Here is a 23,067-nt window from a genome sequence, read left to right as displayed (position 1 = left end):
TGGAACACAGACTATTTTCAGGGGTGAAACCATTCTGTACAGTACCATAATGGTGGATACACAACATTATGTATTTCTCAAAATCCACAGAATTGTGCAACACCAAGAGTGAACCCCAATGTAAAATACAGATTTAGTTAATAATAAATACATATTGGTTCACTATTAGCGTGCCACAATAATGCAAGATGTTAATAAGAGGGAAATTTTATGGGGGTGGGGTGGAGAGAAGGTATCAACGAGGAAGCAAATTAAGTCAAAATACTTTAGAATCCTGGGTTAGGCAGAGAGAGGGCAAACTTGTATTTATGCTCTTGAAGGTCCAAGGTATCAACTCTAAGCACCCCAGACAACCAGAGAATGCTTTTACTCAGGACAACATATTACTTCATGATAAACTTTAATTTTGCCACCATTTTAAGAAATAAAGTATTTTATTCAAATGCTTAGAGTATAACCAAAACATAGGTGATCCTCACCTTTAAATTAATCGTACTTTACTATTAATAATTACATAGTAGCACCCCTGGCCAGTCTTGAGACCAACTGTAGAAGGCTAGGTCCAAAAGAAAGTTTCTTAAAATTATGATTTGAGAAATAGCTCCTAAAATGCTTTTCAGTGGTCCAAATAGGGAGAAAATTTCCTGGTTCTTGGGAGCTGTGACAGGAAAGTGAATTATAAGTAGCTTTCTTATCAGGAAAGAAGGTGTATATTCAACTTTCTCTGGACACACTTTTCAATATAAGATACCTTTAAACCAACTTTACTCTTCTTGTTCAACTTGCCGAAAAATGCCCTATTCAATCTTGTACAAAAATCAGCATCTCCATGTCCTTCTTTCTAATGGCAAAATAAATTTCTTTGTTTATTATTGTCACAGCAAAAAAAAAAAAAAAAAATGAGGGAATGAGAATTCAAAGTAAGGAATTATTTCAACAAATAATTTTTAATTAGTTTTATTATTAACATTTAATATATAACTTATATTTGCTGTATGACACTCAGCTTTAATTTTCCCTCTATGAGATCAACTTTTTTAGCCTCCACATATGAATAAGAACATTCCTCTACAGGAATGGAACACTCTTTTTAAAAAAGAAGTTTTTTGCTTTTATTATTATTTTTAATTGACATGTAAAAATTGCACATATTTCTGGGGATAGTGTGATATTTTGATACATGTACGGAATGTGTAATGACCAAAACAGGGTAATTAGCATAACCATTGCCTCAAACATGTATCATATCTTTGTGTTGGGAACATTCAAAATCAGCTCTTCTAGCTATTTGTGAAGTTGGTTTTTATGTGTGTGTGAAATAAAAAAGACTGATTATATCATCTGGCAGATCCATGATATGCTTGATATTTTCCTTTTCAAATAAGCAGAAAGCATAGTGAGGCCCCATTTCAAATATCTCATTAGGTGTGCTTTTGAATCATTAGTGCACCATCTTGGTGTGTTGACATGAAATTTCTGTTAACTCCAAAGTTAAACAATGTAGGAAGAGCTGGTTAACATACTCTGGGGTACCGCATGGCAACATGTGGTAACATGAAAACTGTATGGTTATTTCTATTTGAAAAGAAGAAAGAAATGCTGGTATCTTCCAGCAACAAATAGGTTTCAAGGTATCACAAGTATCTTCAAGACCAAGTCTCTTAGTCTTTTAGATTCAAGTCCACAGAGAGAAAGAAATGACATAGAAGATACTTCAACTAACAAGTTGAAACCAAAAGTAAGAAAAGAAGAAAGGCTGAAAATTTCTATGCATTGTATCAGATGCTTAAAATATCTCAGAAGGGACCATCACATCAGTAAAACGGTAAAACAAAATGACAACCAAAAAGCCAAACTCAACATGATAGCAATCTTACTGACATGGTACTCAGCAGGAATGCCAGCAAGGGAAAAAAGGGAACTGAAATATAAGTTCAGCACATGTGGCAGGAATGGATGGAAACAAAACAAAATCACTTTCAAGAAGTGAAGAACCCTATGGGAATCTTCTAAAAAGGAAGAAAAAAAGTAGTTTTAAAGCAACAGTAAAATTTTCATTTGCTTCTTTTTATGAGACAAAGAGTTAGAAATGTTCTTTTTGGCAAGAAGCTTATTCTACTTGTCTATAGTAGAAAATCTCCATGAATGAAAATCTCCATAAATGAAAGAAGGAAGCTATGGATGCAGATCTCAGAAAGAAAATCATGTTTTGATCACTTCGCAAACACAACAGAAGAAAGCTAGGAAAGCTACCCAGATCTTCCCTTCCCTTCTAAAGGTAAGAAATACTAATCTAATGTAAACACTTGAGCAATAGACAAGGATTGCAGTTATGTTCCATACAAAGTCACTGTAAGTAAAAAAAAATAAGAAGCAAAAAACATTATTTCAAATGGTGAACAAGCCATGTCTATAAAACGTTAAGAATATAATAAATACCGTGATAGCGTCTTAAGGAAAATAGAAGATGAAAAGGAAAAATCTTTAAATTCAGAAAGCATATTTAAAAAGATATAAAGTAATTCTGGAAAAATAGTTATAGAAAACCCCAAAGAAGGGCCAATGTAAGTAAATAGAGAATCCCTAAATAAGATAATCAAGCATTGGAACAAACTAATAGTAAAAACTCTGAGAAAAATTTTCAGACATAAAAAATTATTGAAGCTACATATTCAAAAGTTACATCACATACCTGGGAAAAATTGACCTACTAATGCCAAGTGTGGTGGCTTACACCTGTAATCCCAAGACTTTGGAAGTGGATCTCAGGCAGGTGGATCTCCTGAGGTCAGGAGTTTGAGACCAGCCTGGCCCACATGGTGAAAATCTGTCTGTACTAAAATACAAAAATTAGCTGGGTGTGGTGGCATGCACCTGTAATCCCAGCTACTGGGGAGGCTGAGGCAAGTGAATTGCTTGAACCTGGGAGGCAGAGCTTGCAGTGAGTCAAGATCGTGCCATTGCACTCCAACGTGGGTGACAGAACAAGACTCCGTCAAAAAAAAAAAAAAAAAAAGAAAGAAAGAAAAAGAAAAAAAGAAAAATTGACCTACTAGATAAATTCTGGTAAAACTACTGGATTTTAAAGAAAAAAGTCTTTCAGGAATCTTTCAGGAATCCAGGTAGTAAAGTTACTTATAAGGGAAGGAAAATCATTTTATCTTCACCTTTGCCAGAAGACGAAGGAGTAACATATTGAAAACGCAGAGAAAAAAAATGTGAGACAAGGATTTTATATCCAGCTGAACAGACCTTCAAGTACAAAGGCTGCATATAGGCTGTTATAAACATGAAAGTGAGAATATGGTTCTCGTGAGTCCTCCCTGAAGTATCAGATTGGTTCAAAAGTAACTGTGGCTTTTTCTATTACTTTTAATTGTAAAAACTGCAATTACTTTTGCACCAACCCAATATTCCCTGGAGAATAAAATTTAGACAATCGAAATGATTGGATGACATTAACATAAGGACTGGAACTTTAAATATATATATACTGGCTGGGCCCGGAGGCTCACGCCTGTAATCTCAGCACTTTGGAAGACCAAGGTGGGTGGATCACTTGTGCTCAGGAGTTCAAGACCAGCCTGGGCAACACAGTAAGACCCCTTCTCTACTAAAAATACAAAAACTAGCTGGGTGTGGTGGTGGGTGCCTATAATCCCAGCTACTCGGGAGGCTGAAGCAGGGGAATTGCTTGAACCCGGGAGGCAGAGGTTGCAGTGAGCAGAGATCACACCATTGCACTCCAGCCTGGGTGACAGAGCGAGATGTCATCAGGCAAGACTCCATCTCAAAATAAGTGTGTGTGGTATTAGAACTAAGACTGAAAGTTGGTTAGAAGGAAGACAATATAGCTCATAATGGCTATATACTCTAACAATGGAGATACAACTTACCAAGAATGGAGGATGAATGGAGAGAATATCTGATAGAATAAGTTCATTATTTTCTTTAAGGGTATTAACTAGGTATTTAGATTTTGGCGTTGAAGAAAGAGAGGGTGAAGGTATCAGCTAATTTCAATATTGCTTATCACCGAGGATGAATAGACAATAGACAAAAATAGGGGAGACTAAGGGCATTATAAAATGTATTAGTACAAAGGAAACCATTAGAACAAAGACAAAAACTTTGTTTAAAAAACCAATTTTATTTTATAAGTTATAAATTTTTTAATGGTTACTTGTAGAGGAAGAGAGGGAAGGGGGTAGAGAAGATAAGGATAGAAGCTTTGAATATCCCATGTTTTGCAGATTTTTGTTTTTAATTTTCAAACAAAATTAAGATGCAATATCCAAAATTCAGAAGTAAAATGAAACAATGAACCTAACACGTTGATAGCACTAACAGGGTCTATGCAATGCTACCTTAAAGCACAGTAATTTCACTCAACACCCATGATGAAATATAATCTAAGAAAAGGAACTGTATAAATAAATCTTAAATTGTTTCCAGTCATCTTATTGTTGGTAGTAATGTTAGTATTGTTTTCTAAAATGGTTGTGTGTTTATTTGGGGATAAAGCAAATGAGTAACTGCTGTAGTTTGGATGTTTGTCCCCCAAGACTCATGCTGAAATTTGATCCCCAATGTTGAAGGCGGGGACCTAATGAGAGGTGTTGGGTCATGAGGGTAGATCCTTCATGAATGTGTTGGTGCCACCTGTTTCCTCGTGGTAATGAGTGAGTTATCACTTTATTAGTTCCAATGAGAGCTGGTTGTTACAAAGAGCCTGGCACCTCCCCCTCTGTCTCTTGCTTTCTCTTTCACCATGTGATCTCTGTGCAGGTTGGCTCCCCTTCACCTTCTGCCATGAGTGGAAGCAGCCTATGGCTTTCTCCAAGTGGCCATCTTTCAGTCAGCACAATACTGAGCCAAATAACACTTTTTTTTTTTTTTGAGACAGAGTTTCACTGTTGTTGTCCAGGCTGGAGTGCAATGGCATGATCTCGGCTCACTGCAACCTCTGCCTCCCGGGTTCAAGTGATTCTCCTGCCTCAGCCTCCTGAGTAGCTGGGATTACAGGCATAGGCCACCATGTCCGGCTACTTTTTTGTATTTTTAGTAGAGACTGGGGTCTCTACAAAAGGGTTTCACCATTTTGGCCAGGCTAGTCTAGAACTCCTGACCTCAGGTGATCCACCCACCTCGGCCTCCCCAAATAACCTTTTTATTCCTTACAAATTACCCAACCTCAAAGGAATACAAACACACTAAGATAGTAACTAAGTTGATCTAGCTGAGAACTAGGATTTTTGGCATGAATGAAAGAAGATGTGGATGTGACATCTTCCATTAAGGATGAGGTTAAGTAAAAACCCTATATTTCTGAATTTGAATTGGAAGTAATAGTACAACCTTATGATCTGTTTCTTAGCATGTCCACTGAAAAGGCTTAGAAAAAGGTTACCAATCCATTCTTAATAAGGACCCCTAGTTCCCAGACTGTGGTCTTTAAAAACTCTGTTGCTCCAAGGAATAGCCTTGGGCCTTCCTGCAGAAATGACTGGTTGCAGCTTGGGGAAAGGAATAACTTCATGCAAGAAAGAAAGGAAGCTGTCAAAGAGCACTTGAGTTTTACCAAAAGAATTCAGGAGCCAACTTGAATTGCCTTTCACTGGCCAAAGATGAACAATTTAAACTTAAATAAGGATAATAACTGTAACGGAGTAAAATATATCAGATATGTTTAAATGCATAAGCTCATGATTATGCGAAATAAAATCTCATTGATCATCATTGTAGGCTATTTGGAGACCAACTCATAACTTTAAAAATTGGTAAAGGTAAAGAAATAAAGCATTTATTTCATTTTTTCTTTACAAACAGTAGCTTAAGGTAACCAAATAGCCGACAAGGTGAAGTTTCCCGTTATAGAAGTATTCCAGCTCATAAAATGAAAAATAAATAATAGAATTAAAATATCATTATCTTGCTGCTCCTAATGAATTCATGGAACTAGGCAATGGTGATCAATGGTGGCTACCACAAAAAAAAGACACAATCAGAAATTATGTGCTTTCTGGAAGAAATGTACCATACCACCTTTGATGTAGTCTTGCCAAAACATAAATTGGATATATTTCTCCATATCTGAAATGCCTTTCCCCTTTCTTTCTGCCGAGCAAAATACTGCTTACCTATCATAACCTTCTCAAGTCTCATTTCCTCCAACAGAGCTATGTTTAGGAGGTATGTTCTCTCTTAAATCTTATCGTACTTGGAGAACTGCTGTTCAATAAAAATAAAATGTGAGCCACATGTGTGTTTGAAAATTTTCTGCTAACTACATTAAAATGGTAAAGAGAAACAGATATAGTTAATTTTATGACTATAGTTAATTTAACACATCAAAAATATTATCATTTAAACACAACAAATACTAATGACACATTTTCTATTATTTTAGTTGTATGGTCTTCAATATCTGGTAAGTATTCTATGTTTAACAGCACATTTCCATTCAGACTAGTCACATTTCAAGTGCTCAATAGCCACTGGACAGCACAGACTTACAGAATCTATCACACAACTTACCACGTGATTATCAAGTCTGCGTTAGGCAGAAGGCAGCTCCTCCATAACATCAGACCCGTAACTGGAGTAATGTTATCTCCTAAACAACCCATGACACACTGATGCCTTGTTTTCAGAGTCTCTGAGAAAAATGTAGGAGGTGATTGCTACAGATTGAATGTTTGTGTCCCCACCAAAATTCACATGTTGAAACTTAATCCCCAATATGATGGATTTGAAAATAGGGCCTTTGGAAAGCAATTGGGTCACAAGAGTGTTCATGGAGGGATTGCTGCCCTTATAAGAAGATGCATGAGGCCAGGCACGGTGGCTTATGCCTGTAATTCCAGCACTTTGGGAGGCTGAGGCGGGCGGATCACCTGAGGGCAGGAGTTTGAGACCAGCCTAGCCAAATGGAGTAACCTTGTCTCTACTAAAAATATAAAAATGAGCCGGGCATGATAGTGGATACCTGTAATCCCAGCTACTAGGGAGGCTGAGGCACTAGAATCACTTGAACCTAGGAGGCAGAGGTTGCAATGAGCCGAGATCGCGCCACTGCACTCCAGCCTGGGTGACAGAGCCAGACTGTGTCTCGAAAAAAAAAAAAAGAAGAAGACACGTGAAAGACTATTCTTCTCTCTTTGCTCTCTTGGCCATGTGAGGACAAAGCAAGAAGGAGCTTGTCTACAAACCAGGAAGCAGGGCCTCACCAGACATGAGATTAGCCGATGGTGGTCTGTTGCCAAGGTGGACTGAGATAGTCCAGTCATTCAGATAATGTGCTAATGAGATGAGTCTTTCCTCCAACAAGCACTAGTGCAGTTCAGCAAAAGGACATGGGAGGACAGCAGAGGAGGCTTCTTGGCCTCAGTACATAAAGAGTAAGCATTCCTATACGAGACATGGAGAACTCAGGCCAACATATCAAAGTTTTAAATTCTTCCATGTAATTAGTAATGCATATAGCTAGAAGTTACCACTGGAGTGTCCACATGGGCATTTCATTGTTCTTAAGGACTGGGTAGGCTTTTTGAATCTGGATCCAAGAGACTGGTTTAACTGGTTCTAGGTATACAACTACTGGTTTATATTAATAAAGCTGAGGGTTGTTCCTTGGGCATGGAAAAGTATAATATATGTCATTAAAAGATAAATGCCTCAGTTAATAAATGAGATAAAAGAAATACTTACAGGGAAATATTTCAAATTAAAAAAATCTATGGCAAACTAAATTCTTACGGGAAAACCTCGGAGAAGACAGCCTGTTGCCCAGTGGTTAGATTTTATTTAAGAGTTTCTTATCACCATCTAGCTCAAATAGAAACATCTGATTGTTGCTGCCACCTGTCTCTACAAGGGTATTCTCATTTCCCAGTAAACCTGCATTTGTGCCTTCTGTCCCAGTCAAACATATCCCTGGCAACTTTCCCAACAAGGTAGTTTCCTTCTAGCCTGGCTGAGCCCTGTGGTTATAGAACACCCTGTTCGCACAGTATAGCCCTCTTCCTCTTAAAGAGAGTCTCCAGACAATTCCTTCCAGAGAAATGAAATGAATCATGATCTTGCCTAACTTGCACCTCCAATTATTATTTTCATCATTCTTATTTGAAGCAGTCATTCCATTCTCTCAGTGATTTTTTTTAAGGCAACTTCATATTTACATTACCCTATGCCTGGAAGGCATATGAGACTTTTCCTGGTGCTGAGTGCAGCTAACTAGTATGACACAAGCTTGGCTAAATAGTTCTCTGGGACAGTTTGGTATGGGAGATGGAGTGGCTGACAGGAAAGATTAGGAGCAATGGCTCCCACAACAGCTTCCTGTCTTTAAGCATAAACTTAGAATAGACTTTCTCCTCCAAGACACAGGAAAAATAATGGCAAGCAACAATGGCTTGAAGAAAAAGGAAAACAAAGATTAAAGCTCAAAAACTAGCCATTTATTTTCCTAAACCAAATTCTTTGTTGCACTGAAGAGGGGAGGTGGGCAATGACCCTGCAGGCTAGAAAGACTTACCTTATCAAGACTTTGTTCAGGTTAAAGGGAAACCAGTCATGTCCAAGCTTCTGCTCTAAAGATAGTAGGTCTGGGGTCATACATCTCTGTTTAACAGAGCCTCTTAGTGAGTGTGGGATAAGCCGTGATGGCAAAAATTGCACAACATGGGAGAGTAACAAAAATTTAGTGGGTGGGGGTCAGCATTTGAGGAGGTATGAGGGGATAGCCAAGAAGATAGTGACAAACCAGCGCTTGAAAGAGAGCATCGCTATCTTGTAATCCCCCTGGTGGTAAATTGTTGGAACAGTATGGCCTAGGTTTCTGATTTAATCTATCACCTATCTTGTGCTGTGATGTCATTCCTCTATGTTATTCCGAACCTTCAGTAAAATTCTGCTACATCCAACAGCCTTGTGTACCTGCAAGAAGGGGCTGCTGATATCTTATGCAGGACAAAAAGAACCAAGAAGAGAGTAGGAACCGAGAGTAATGGTTTGGACAGACAGATCAAGAAAATGTGTTCTCTGGAGAAAGCAACAGGAATACTGGCTGATAGGAGAGGAGGTTAATTTCCCACAGTAAGTGACTTGAGGGCTCCACTACTGCATTTGCATATTAAAGATTGGTCCCAGAAGGCTGTAAGATTTGGGACATCTGGCTTATATTGAGAATACTGGCACTAAAATAATTGAAATTCTTGTTATCTCCTGTTCTCATGGTTCCCAACTTTGTATTTCTCAGACTAGTAATATTTTAATAAAAATTCTAGGGACTGCTTGGGTCGTCAACCTTTTACTGTGTCATTCAAAAATATTTTCAAAACTGTTTCATGAATAGAAGAACATGTTAACACACACAGACAAAATAGGGCATAATAGAACAATTTTTAAAATGTGTTTTTATAAAAACCAAATTTGTTTTATAAATGTGTTTTTATAAAAACCAAATTTGTTTTATAAAAGAAATGTGTTTTTATAAAAACCAAATTTGTTTTATAAAAGAAATGTGTTTTTATAAAAACCAAATTTGTTTTATAAAAGAAATGTGTTTTTATAAAAACCAAATTTGTTTTATAAAAGAAATTTGTTTTTATGTTTTCATCTGAAATGATCTCACATTTTCCAAACTATTAAATTGAAGACAGTATACATTTCATTTTATTTAGCCTTAGCTAATAACCCTTTATTCACTTGTTTGTTCATTTTTGGAAAAAACTAAATTTTTTGTATAAGCCTCCTTTTTCTTTAAAAAAAAACATTTTTAAAAGACAGGGTATCACTCTGTCCCCGGTGGGAGTACAGTGGCAAGAGCTCAGCTCACTGCAGCCTCAAATTCCTGGGCTCAAGTAATCCTCCTGCCTCCACCTCCTAAGTAGCTCGGACTACAGGCGCATGTGCCATCACACCCAGCTAATTTTTTAATTTTTTGTAGAGAGAGGGTCTCATTATGTTTTCCAGGCTGGTCTTGAACTCCTGGTCTCAAGCAATCCTCCCACTTTGTCCTCCAGAGTGCTGGGATCACAGGTGTGAGCCATCGTGCCTGGCTTATAAACCTCTTATGTGCCATTCACTGTGCTAGGTACTAGAGTGCAGAGATGAACATGATTTTGTCCCTGCCCTCAGTATCTCAAGGTTTACTAGGGAAGTCAACCAGGTGATCTCAACTGCAAAACTCACACAGTGCAAAGGGAAAATGTAAAGGCAACAATTCATAAGTAGATGCTCTATTTCTATGCAGAACTGCAAGAAATACCAAAGCCTGATGTCAGGATTTACTTAGCACATGTAATTTGAGTTTTCTTACCAATGATTTAGGGGGAAGCTGAGACTTACTCCAGAGATCATGGAGTTTTCAGACTTTTTTCTGCTCCCAGCCAATCACAGGACTAGGAACATGCCTCATGTGCAACATGTCAGCCAGTTGATGAGTCCTCTCACGCTAGATAGAAAGAGGTTGGGTATGTGGGGTTTGGGAAACAAAAACTGCACCCTCTCCCTTGTCTACCATGAAATGGCTCTGCATACAGCCACTCTGCTCACTACAGAACATATAACCTGAAGGTTACTGGAGGACAGAGCAGGGTGAGGGCTGTGCTGCCATGGTAACAGTGCCATAGGATTTGGTGCCACACTGGAGATGGGGCACTCAGGGCACTTTCTGGCTACACACAGCTGGAAGATGTCTGGGAGCAGTGTTAGGCACATTGGTCCCCCCTGCTCAATACAAACCACCCTCACTTTGGGAAGTGATGAGGTTTTCTAGTTCTGATCTGGAGTGAGAATCGGAGGGAGGCATATCACGGTATCCCAATCATCTAGTTCTGGAATTTCCCTAGAGGGTAGGGGATGCTGATATAGTAAGGGATACATAAACACATCTATATGGGAAGAAGATCCAGAGGTTGGTACACTGGGGAGTCTCGGTCTCTGTCTCTGTCTCTCTCTCTCTCTTTCTCTCTTTCTCTCTCTCTCTCCCTCTCTCTCCCCGCCCGGTGCTCCAGAGGTACCACACTAGAGGAAAGAAATGAACTATATGCATCTTCTTAAGTTATATAATCGGAGTATACATGTCAAAGGGATAGTCACTGGAACATTTTTCCCTCCTTATCTTCCCTCGACTCTTGTCAAAAATAGGTCTAGAACTTTCACATAATTATCCATCCTTATATAAAATCAAAACCTGGATGGATCAGCTGTTGGCTGCAGTTCTCACGTCTTTGCCCGGGTCTTCTGGCGTCTCTGAAGCACAACGTGTGACAATGGTACAAAAACGCAGGAAGTGACTGTTGAATGCACAGAGGTTCTGCAGCTTCCGTCCATTTTCACACAATTTCCATTTTAGATTCTGAGCAGTTCTCCCTCCCCATGCGCTATGAAATAGAAGAGTCTGGCTGAATCAGCCACTTGAAATTAGGTTTCTTCCCTGCAGGGGATTAGGAACCGAGGTGCGGTCCTTCTGCGCACTCCACACCACACCCTGCAACCCTAGAAATCAGGACTTTCCTGGAGAAAGGCCCAGCAGGGACCCAGGACCCGCAGACGGTGCGGGAAACTGGTGTCTCTGCAAAGCCCAGAAATGCCCGTGACCAGGCCAGGGGAGGCGCGAGGCGAAGCAGAGTTGTCCCCGAGGCGTGTTGCGGCAGCTCGGGCAGGGCAGTTCTTAGGAGGAGAAAGGGAACGAACGTCCCCTGGTCCCCTAAGTCTCCCAAGGTCAATTCCCAGGGGACTCCAAAGCAGCGACGGGGCTCTGAGATCTGGCAAGTTCTAGGAGTCGAGCGAGGGGAGCGAGTGTCTTACCTGGTCGGGCTGGCTGGTGTAGTTGAAAGAGTAGATGTTCTCGGTGCTGAGGTTCACCACCCCGCTGTAGACATGATCGAAATCGGCGCCCCTGGCAGCGTCGAAGGGGTCGCGTCGCGGTGCCGGGGGCTGCCTGGGGGATTTCGCCGGGTGCCCGGGCGACTCCGCCAGCAGGAGCCAGGGCAGCGCGCAGAGCAGCGCGAGCCGCAGGCAGCCGCGCATGGTGGGCACTGCGCCCGGGCTCGGAAGCGGAGCCACCCTGGGGAGGGGGCGAGCGCAGAGAGGGTCCTTCCAAAGCCCGGTGCAGGGCCAGGCGTCCGCTTCAGAGCCGAGCGGGCGATGCCTGGCGAACCCAGCCGGCCAGGGCTGGCAGCGTGCTGACGAAGGGCCGATCAAATATTGATGCTGCCTCCTGGGGTCTCCACGGGAGGTCACGGGTGGAGAGTAGGGGGGACTGGAGAAGTGGAGATGTGGGGCTGCTGATTTTCCTCCGGCTTCCAAGTCCCCCCTTTCTCATCGCCGAGAATCCCCCCACTTACCCAGCCAGAATTTAGACCGATCTCTTCTCCCTCAACCTCAGCAACAACAATAATAAAAAGGCATTGGAGTCATTAAAAAGAAATATCCGCTAGTCTGGAAAAGTCAACCTGACCCCACATCGAGGAGGAAATTCGGTCTATTTCAAATACGCGTGCACCCTGGCTGCAGGAGAAGAAATAGAAAGCAAAAGAGCCCGTCCCCCAAGAGGGTGCGCGAGTTCGCTTTTCCAGGCTGCTACCTGCAGAGAACTCCTGCCTGTCTGACGATAATTACTCTCTATTCTCCCCTCTCTAATAGAACCTCTCCTGAGACACCTGTTTTATTTCTTTATTACCTCCTACTCTCCATGGAGAGTCTCACGTCATCACGTTCTCTCCCTCACCACATGTGTATGTATGTAAATATGTACAGTTAAAAAAAAAAAGATATGGTAAAGAGAACAATTTCCAGCACTGCCTGAAGTCTGGTCCCGGAAGTTGTCAAAAAACGACTCAGACTAACTAGATTTATGCAGAAGGCATTTCTTTCCACCCCAGCCTCTTGCCTACTTTACCATTGCAATGACTTCTGCCAGATTCCAGGAGAATCCCCAGGGTTGTTTTTTTAAAGGCAGAAACCACGGCCTATCGTAAAAAGGAAATACTTTTCTGATAAAAATTAGGGGATTAGATTTAAAGAGTTAAAGAGGCAAGTAAGGAGCAGGGTGAGAATGGGTCCATCAGAACTTGCAGAACATTGAACAATCACAATTTACGCGTGGAAGAGAACTCACTGTTTTATTTCAGCTTCATTACTTGTATACTAGAAAAGAATGTAATTGTGTTCAACCTGAAGGACCATTTAAAAAGAAGTCACTAAGAAGGAAAATATCTTGTTCAAAAATTTAAGATTACGGATTAAAATCCTAGTAGTTGCCATCTTTAAAGAGATGGATTTGTTTTTGTTTTTACCTTGTCTAATTCCTTTAATTTCTTAAAACATCAAGAATGAATGCAATACATTTGTTGTAAAGTTTTCTATGAAATCAGAACTAACAATGCTGATGGAAGATTAAGTTAGTAGACTCCTTATTAGGACAATTTTCAGTTTTAAAGTTTTAAATGTTCTTGGCCAGGTGCAGTGACTCATGCCTGTAATCCCAGCACTTTGGGAGGCTGAGGTGGGAGGCAGGCTAGCTTGAGGCCATGGGTTCATGACAAGTCTGGGCAACATGATGAAACCCCATCTCTACAAAAAATACAAAATAGCTGGACGTGGTGGTGCATGCCTGTAGTCCTAGCTACTTGGGAGGTTGAGTTGGGAGGATTGCTTGAGTCCGGGAGGTCGAGGCTGCAATGAGCCGTGATCACCCCACTGCACCCCAGCTTGGATGACAGAGCAGGACTCTATCTCAAAAGGAAGGAAGGAAGGAAGGAAAGAAAGAAATTTCTTGAAAATTTATGGGTATATGGGCAAAAATACTAATTCAAAGGAGAGTCTGGGGGTAAAACTCCAAATAGAACTCATTGTTTTTGAGGAGCATAACAAAATAATTTCATCCAGAATTTAAATGACTTTAAACTGCTGTATTCAAAATATCTATGCCTCTTTTCAAAGTTCAACAACATTTCATAAACTTGAAATCTGTGAAGGTCCTGGAGGTTAGCTGGTGTGACCAGTTCAAGGAGTCTCTAGGATTATGGAGTTCTATTATGGAGTTCTTTTTAAACACTGTAAGAGATGAGGAACTGGTTCTTTCACAAGTCAATACCTTCTTTTGGGGGCAAGTGTCTCATTATCAGAAAGATATTTCATATTCTTAGTTGAAATCTGCCTCTCTTCCACTCACTTGTGCTAGTTCTGCCCTCTGGAGTCATAGGAATAAACCTAATACTTTTTCCACATGACAGACTTGTAGGTATTCGAATGGTGCTATGACCCTTCCTTCAAGATTTTATCTCAACTTTAAGCAACTAAATTGGAAGCAATTGGAACAGATCCTTCATCATAGCATGAAACCCAAAATATTTATTTTAAAGCCATTTATATGGATTATCTATACCTAACAATTTGAGTTATATATTACAAGTCACTCTGTAATATTATCTAATCCTTATTCTAGCCAAAAGTCATTCAGTGACCTCAAGTAATTAACCTCTCAGGATCACAAAGTTGTTGTAAGGATAAAAAGGGGAATGATGTATTTGAAAGTACATTAAAAAAAGTTTAAAGTGTTGAATGAACAAATACTGTTATGGTGTGACTGTTAGTTCAATAGCTAAAAAATAAAATATGGTCCATTAGGTAGGTGGTTTTTTTCTTTATTTTTAAAATGAATTTTATTTTAAATTTTTGTGGGTACTTAGTAGGTGTATATATGTATGAAGTATATGAGATATTTTGATACAGGCATGCAATGCATAATAATCACATCATGGAAAATGAGATATCCATCACCTCAAGCATTTATCCATAATGTTACAAACAATCCAATTATACTCTTTTAGTGATTTTTAAATCTACAATTCAATTATTATTGACTATAGCCTGTTGGGCAAATACTATACCTTATTCATTCAATTTTTTGGTATCCATTAACCATCCCCACCTCCCTCCCCTAACTCTCCCACTACCCTTCCCAGCCTCTGGTAACCATCCTTCTACTCTCTTTCTCAAATTAGGGAACCTTATCAGGTACTGTTAACAACAAATACAGCAGTGAAACTCCAGCAGGCCAATCCTCAACTTTATGTTTCACCACTAAAGAAACAAGCCAGAATTCCACACTTTTGGAAGACTAGTCCACAGGACAGCTCATGCTGAGAATTCTCAGAGATCCTCAAAAGCAGCCTATCTTTGGCAATAGATATTTGACCCAAGACCTTTCAAATAAGCAGATGTCCTCTTAATGGACAGCTTCTACCTAACACATTGGACCAAGACCCCTGTCTAATTCCTCTTTTGTGTTTGACCTGCTTATTGATAATCATTCTTCTCATTAACTATAGACCACTGGTTATTTTCTGCCATAACAGTCCCTTTTTTCTTTTTGTACCTTCTTTGTTGTCAGGTCAGAATACACTTATTCTAACGCAATTCTCAGATTATCTGAAACAGTAGCCACTGCCATCAATCTTAATCACTGTTGGATATGTCATCCATCATTGGATCCCCAAGATAAAAATGTGTGGGTGATTCCAGTCTCATCAAATGAGACCACAGGGACTTATAGCCAATGGCAGTTTCACTTGCACCTACTGGAAAAATTAACCTGTGACCTTGCTAGTTTCTTTTCACCCAGAAAAATAATGAAGTATTAAAATCGGCTTGTCAGATCCCAGGTAATTCTAAATTTGAATTCAACAACCTTTGAAGGTTGATGAGCCAAATACCTGTCACCTGAAAAAGACTAATAGATATCCAAATATGTAATCCAGCAAATGTAAGGCCTTGGTTCTGACTTCATGTTATGAACATCTTTTACTTGCATTTCCATGTGTGTCTAAGGCTATTACTTCCTTTGTGGCCAGGACACATGGTCCTCTTTACCTCAGAGTAACACTTCACACACTTTAATAATAGTATTCCAAGACTTGTCTGTATACAGAGATTCTAATTCTATAAACCACCCAGGATGAAAATTTTGACTCAGGTGCAAACTCCAAAAGGAGGCCACCTTGATTATTCAAGTACTCTACCTGAAAGAATTACTGACTCATTGTCTATATGAACAATCAGAGCTGTTTTCTCAATGTTGGGAATCATACAAATAGAAAGAGACTGTAAGAAACTTATCATTAACTCTGGCAGAAGTTATTAGTGATACCACCTCAGCCCTGGAGGAAATACAGACCAATGTCAATTCATTGGCTTGAGCAGTGATGGACAATTTCATTGTTCTTGATTTCTTGTTTGCTAGTCATGGTGGTGTCTGTGCCATTGTTTTATATACTTCTTGCTATGTGAAACAGACAAGGTAAGACAGGCTAAACAACATCTGAACAAAAGAGCTAATTGGCTCTCTAAGATTGATCCTCATGGCTTTCAGGACTTACTCTCTTGGCCTGGGTTAGGCAACTGGGGTTCCTGTTTTTGAAGCGTCTTACGGGGACTGTTAATTATTGTTGCTTACGTCAATAGTCATTAAAATGTAGGTTCTTTGCATTCTATCTGAAGTTCTATATGTTTCTGTGCAGCTGCTCTTTCATCAGCTGGTCATGATGATGACACAACAAAAAGGTCAAGAAGATCTTGCAATATGGTTGACTATAGAGATAATTGGAGAGTCCCCAAGTGGTAAAGATATGGATGGATATTTAGCCTTCTCTGAATTGGTCAAGCTCTTGGAAGTGAAAGAATGACCAAAAGAAATGGCTGAGGCTGGGTGCAGTGGCTCACACCTGTAATCCCAGCACTTTGGGAGGCCGAGGCAGGAGAATCACCTGAGGTCAGGCATTCAGGACCAGCATGGCCAAGATGGTGAAACCCTGTCTCTACTAAAAATACAAAAATTAGACTGGCATAGTGGTGTATGCCTGTAGTCCCAGCTCCTTGGGAGGCAGAAGAATCGCTTGAACCCAGGAGGCAGAGGTTGCAGTAAGCAGAGATCACGCCATTGCACTCCAGCCTTGGCAACAGAGTGAAACTCCATTTAAAAAAAAAAAAAAAAAGAGAAAGGGCTGAGAGACTGAATATTCAAAGGACAATCAAAGAACAGTTGGACAAACTTCTGCAGCAGTTAGCCCAGAATGGTCAGGACTTGGTCATGACTGCCAGCTTCTCTACTTTTTTTTTTTTTACCCCCTAGAGCCAACCAGAGATTCATATGACTTATATCCCAGTTTAGGCATCTTAACTTATAGTGGTACCCAAGATGGGTTTTCCCAATATTAAAGAAAACCCAACAATATAGTAAAGCTACACACACACACACACACACACTCACACACAGAGGAAATAAATGAAGATCACTCAAATGAGAATAAACAAAGGCCATTTATTCAGAGCCTGATATACATAGTAAAGGATTTAGCATTTGGCAGAGACTCAAAGACAGGCAAGGGAGTGGGAAAGGTTTACAGTGAAATAAAGGGCAACTTTCATGAATGCTCTGATTAAAAATATGGGGAATCTGGATGTGGATTACCTAGTAGCAGGACATCTTATTCTTTGGGGAGTATATTTGGATCATATTTGGAGCAACAAGAGAAAGCCAAATAAATAGCTTTCTAGAGGTATAACTGACATCCAACTTTATATATTTAAAGCATACCATTTAGTAGGTTTTGACACACACACACACCCACAAAGTCACACGCAAGTCACCTATGTTATATACACACATATAGCTGTGGAACCATCACCACTGTCAACAAAATAAATATCCATCACCCTCCAAAGTTTTCTCACTCTTTTAAGTCTATCTTTACTGCCCCTCCCTGTTCCTTTTCCATTCCTAAGGAACTGCTCACCTGCCTTCGGTCTACATTAGCTTTCATTTTCTGGAGTTTTATGTAAATGTAATCACACAGTATGCACTCTTTGAAAATGTGGCTTCTTTCACTCAGCATAGTTATTTTGAGATTCATCCATGTTGTTGTGTGTATTAATAGTTTATTAGTTTTTTTACTGTGTAGTGTTCTATTGTATGGATACACAATAATCTATTCTAATTTTTTTCATCCATCTGTTGATGGATATTTGTTTTCTTACCCCAGTGTTTTGCTATTACAAATAAAGCTGCTATAGACATTCGTGCATAAGACTTTGTAAGAACCTATGTTTTTTTTTTTTCTCTTTAGTAAAGATCCAGAAGTGGAATGACTGGATCATATGGTAGTGTGTTTTAACTGTATAAGAAACTGCCAAATTATTTTCCCAAGTTGTGAACCATTTTACATTCCCACCAGCAATATATGAGAGCTCCAAGTCCTCCTCATCCTCAATGACACTTGGTATGGTCAGTCTTTTAATTTTTAGCCACGCCAATAGGAGTGTAGTGGTATCTCACTGTGGTGTTAAGTTGTATTTCTCTAATGACTAATGATGTTGAGCACATTTTCAGATGCTTGATATCAGCATATCTTCTTTAGTGAGGTGCCTGCCCAAATCTTTTGCCCAGTTTTAAAAAACTGGCTTTTCTTATTATTGAGTTTTGAGAGTTTAAAACACATTTCTGATATGTCTTTTAACCAGATATATACTTTGCAAAGATTTTCTCCCAGTCTGTGGCTTTTTTGATCACTTAGCAGGTGATTTAAAGAGAAGTTTTTAATTTTTATTAAATCCAATTTATGGATTTATTATCTTATGGATTGTGCTTTTGGCATCATGTCTAAAATCTTTACCTAACCCACAGATTTTCTCCAATGTTTTCTTCTAGGAGTTTATGGTTTTAAATTTTACATTTAGGTCATTGGCATGTTTTTAGTTAATTTTTTGCATATGGTGTAGGATATAGATCCATTATTTTGCATATTTATATACAATTATTTCAGAAATATTTATCAAATGGTCTGTCCTTTCTCCACTGTATTATGCCTGCACCTCTGAGGAGAATCAGTTGTCCATACATGCATGAGTTTATTTCTGGACTCTATCCTGTTTCACTGATATATTTGTGTATTTTTCTATTAATATTATGCTATTTTGATTACTGTAGCTTTATAATAAGTGTTGAAATTAGGTAGTTATAGTAACATAATTTTGCTCTTTTTCAGAGTTGTTTGTCTATTCTAGGTCCTTTGCATTTTCATATGAATTTCAGAATCAACTTATCAATTTCTACAAAAAACCTTTTGGGGTTTTGATTGGGATTACTTGAATATATGAGATCAGTTTGAAGTAAGTGACATCTAACAATATGGAGTCTTCCAACCCATGAATGAGGGATGCCTCTACATATTTAGGTCTTATAAAATATCTCTCAGCAATACTTTGCAGTTTTTAATGTACAGGGCTTTCATATCTTTTGTTAGATTTATAGCTAAATATTTAATTTTTTGATGTCATAAAATGCATTTAAGATTTTCTAATAGTTCATTGTTAATATGTGGAATTATACTCAATATATACATTTTTTTTTTTGAGAAAGGGTCTCACTCTGTCGCCCAGGCTGGAGTGCAGTGGCACGATCTTGGCTCACTGCAACCTCCACCTCCTGGGTTCAAACAATTCTCCTGCCTCAGCCTCCCGAGTAGCTGGAACTACGGGCATGCACCACCACACCTGGCTTATTTTTGTATTTTTAGTAGAAACGGGGTTTCACCATGTTGGCCAAGCTGGTCTCGAACTCCTGACCTCAAGTGATTTGCCTGCCTCAGCCTACCAAAGTGCTGGGATTACAGGCATAAGCCACTGCGCCCGGCCTACACTCGATATTTGTATGTTGATCTTGTATCCTGCAACTTTGCTAAATTCATGTATTAATTCTGATGGCATTTTTCTTTTTACATATTCTTTTTTTTTTTTGAGACAAGGTTTTGCTATGTTGCTCAGTCCGGTCTTGAACTCCTGGCCTCAAGCAGTCCTCCTGCCTCAACCTCCGAAAGTGCTGGGATTACAGGTGTGAGCCACCACGCCTGGCCTCTTTTTACAGATTTTATTGAGTTTTTTTTACATAGACATTCACTCCACTGGGAATATAGACATTTTTCCTATGCAATCTGAATGCTTTTTATTTATTTTTCCTGTCTGATGGCACTGACTAGAAACTCCAGTACAATGTTGAATAGATGTGGTGAGACTAGACATCCTTGTCTTTTTCTGATCTAAGGAGGAAAGCATCCAGTCTTTCACCATTATGCATCGCGTTAGATGTAGGTCTTTTGTCGATGTACTTAATCAGGTCGAGGAGGTTCCTCGCTATTTCTAGTTATCTGAGAGTTTTCTATTAAGACTGGATATTGGATTCTTTCTTTCACAAAACATTAGGACACAAACACAATTTAACCAAGTTCTTACCACTTAAAAACCAGGTTTGCGTATTGTCCAGTTTCCAATATTTTGTTCCTTATTTCCACCTGAGATCTCATCAGAATTTCGTTCACTGCCAACACTTTGATCATGACCACTTAAGACTGAGGCTTTTTTTTTTTTTACAGCTCTCCTCTCCTTCTGAGCCCACACTATCGCATCCCTTTATAGTCCAGTCTTTCTCCATTATCCAGTTCCAAAGCTGTTTCCACATTTTTAGGTAATCGTTACAGCAGCACCCCACTTCTCAGTACCAATTTCTGTTTTAGCCCATTTGGGTTACCATAATGAAATACCTTCAAATGGGTAATTTACAAACGACAGAAATTTGCTTCTCATGGTTCTGGAGCCTGCGGAATCCAAGATCAAGGCACTAGCAAATTTAGTGTCTGGTTGCTGTGTCCTCATATGGTGGAAGGGGTGGATGCTGTGTCTTCACATAGCAGAAGGGCAAAACGGGCAAAAGGGTCAAACAGGCTTCCTAAAAGACTCTTTTTTAAGGGCACGAATCCCATTCATGGTGAGCAGAGCCTTCACGATCTAATTACCTCCTTCCTGAAAGCCCCACCTTTTCATACTATCACATTGGCAAATTGTCACATATAAATTTTGTGGGGACACATTCAGACCATAGCAATGGCTTGTTTAGAAGTGTATTTTATTCCCCAAATTTTGAGGGATTTTCCAAGAATCATTCTGTTATTGATTCCTAATTTAATTACATTGTGGTCAGAGAATGTATCTTGCATGACTTGAATCCTTTTGAATTTGTTAACATTTGTTTATGGTCCAGATTATCGTCCATCTTCTAAACTTTCTGTGTATGCTTAAGAACCACGTGTATTCTGCCAATTATTGGAGTGTTTAATAAATGTCAATCAGGTCAAGATGGTTGATAAGTTGCTCAAGTCTCTTATAACCTTGTTGATTTTCTGCTTACTTGCATTATAAATTATTCAGAAAGGGGCATTGAAATATTTGACTATTGTGGATCTTTCAATTTCACATTGCAGGACTATCAGTTTCTGCTTCATATATTTTGAAGTCCTGTTATTAGATGCAAAAATGTTTAGGATTGTTATGTCCTTTTGATTAAATGGTTCTTTTATTATTATTAAATGATCTTCTTTATCTCTGGTTATATTCTTTGCTCTGAACTTTGAACTCTACTTTGTCTAATATTGATAAAGTCACTCTAATATTGATAAAGTCACTCCAGCTTTATTTTAAACTTATTTGTGTCTTTATATTTAATGTTTTTCTTCTTATAAGCGCAATTTAAAAAATTCAAGATTTTAAACAATCTCTGACAATCTGACAATCTCTGCCTTTTATTCAGTGTGTTTAGACAATTTACATTTAATATGATTTATGAGTCTATCATCTTGCAATTTCTTCCCTATTTCTCTCTTTTCTTTGTTTTTTCTTGTTTTATACTTTTAGATTAATCAAGTATTTGTTTCATTATCCTTTACATGACTTTTCTAAGCTTTTAACAATAACTTTTATTATTTAGTGGCAGCTTTAGGGTTTATAGTATACATTTTTATTTTATCACAGTCTACCTTTGACTGGTATCAGGAATAGTATAAGGGTCAGGCGTGGTGACTCACACCTGTAATCCCAGCACTTTGGGAGTCCAAGGCGGGCGGGTAGATCACCTGAGGTCAGGAATTCGAGACCAGCCTGACCAACATGGAGAAACCCCATCTCTATTAGAAATACAAAAATTAGCCGAGTATGGTAGTGTGTTCCTGTAGTCCCAGTTACTCGGGAGGCTAAGGCAGGAGAATTGCTTGAACCTGGGAGGCGGAGGTTGCAGTGAGCCAAGATCGTGCCACTGCACTCCAGCCTGGGTGACAGAGTGAGACTTCGTCTCAAAAAAAAAAAAAAAAAAAAAAGGAATAGTATAAGGATTCTAGGTTGACAGCTTTTTTTTCTCTGAATATGTTTGAACAGTTATTCTGTCTTCTTGATTGTTTTTATTCTAATGAGAAACTGATGTAATCCTTAGTTTTGTTCTTCTGTATACGACATGTATTTTTTTTCCTTGGATGCTTTTAAGATTCTTTTATCACTGGTTCTGAGCAATTTGATTATGATGTATTTTGATTAGCTTTCTTCATGTTTCTTGTGCTGAGCTTCTGAAGGCAGGTCTGTGGGTAAAGATCGTAATAGAAGGATTAAAATAATGATGGGAGCTTAGGGAAGTTCTCTTTTGAATAATTCAGTGTAATCAATGCAGTAGGAGCAAGGTCATTGTGTGAGAATGAGGATAGGAGACGAGACATTGGGTAAGAGTGAAGGTATAAAACTATCATGTAGGAAAATCAATGAACAGGGACCTATAATGAGATGTTCAAGCATCTTTAAGGTCCTACTTAACATCAGTAATCATGAATTTAAAGTCAGCATGGTTGGGTGTTTTTTTTCAGATTCAGCTGCATGGGTGCAAGCACTTAGTAAGTGTAAAGTAGGGATGGCTAATATGGTGATTTTGCCAAGTGATTACAGTGATTTAGAGAGGGGCAGGGAGTTGAGGATGCAAGCAAGTGGATGATTATGTTGATTATTAAATATATCTACATCAAACTTCCTCAATCAGAGTGAAAACTATTAAAGGCAGTACCTTTCCTCTAGAAGGTATTGGGCATGTATTTGCAGACCACACGTGGGTGTATTTTAAAAGCAGAAAGCGAGGGGCTAAAGGAAATTGTCTTACCAGAGCAAATAAACTCTGTTTTTGAATCAAGTGCTTTG

At 39.0% G+C, this 23,067-nt stretch overlaps 2 protein-coding genes across 8 annotated transcripts in view; one reads left to right on the top strand and one right to left on the bottom strand.

Moving 5' to 3' along the window:
- SIDT1 (SID1 transmembrane family member 1) overlaps nt 1-12,752 on the bottom strand; it is a 94,592-nt gene extending 81,840 nt beyond the window's left edge. For 6 of the 7 annotated variants that reach the window (XM_055260177.2, XM_063630032.1, XM_063630034.1 and 3 more), the window contains exon 1: nt 11,815-12,748. In XM_055260177.2, the coding sequence (XP_055116152.2) occupies nt 11,815-12,036 (222 nt within the window). In that variant the 5' untranslated portion in view covers nt 12,037-12,748. Of the gene's footprint in view, nt 1-11,814 lie in introns of all 7 variants that reach the window. The other variant, XM_055260178.2, reaches the window with a different exon arrangement.
- SPICE1 (spindle and centriole associated protein 1) overlaps nt 2,258-23,067 on the top strand; it is a 93,574-nt gene continuing 72,764 nt past the window's right edge. The window contains exon 1 of the mRNA XM_055260176.2: nt 2,258-2,278. The gene's annotated coding sequence lies outside the window, so the exon portion shown is untranslated. The remainder of the gene's footprint in view (nt 2,279-23,067) is intronic.

The sequence above is a fragment of the Symphalangus syndactylus genome, chromosome 21 (genome assembly GCF_028878055.3).
Source record: "Symphalangus syndactylus isolate Jambi chromosome 21, NHGRI_mSymSyn1-v2.1_pri, whole genome shotgun sequence".
Classification (NCBI taxonomy): Eukaryota; Metazoa; Chordata; class Mammalia; order Primates; family Hylobatidae; genus Symphalangus; species Symphalangus syndactylus.
Note: the sequence above shows the minus strand (reverse complement) of the source record. Positions and strands in the feature narration are given on the sequence as shown.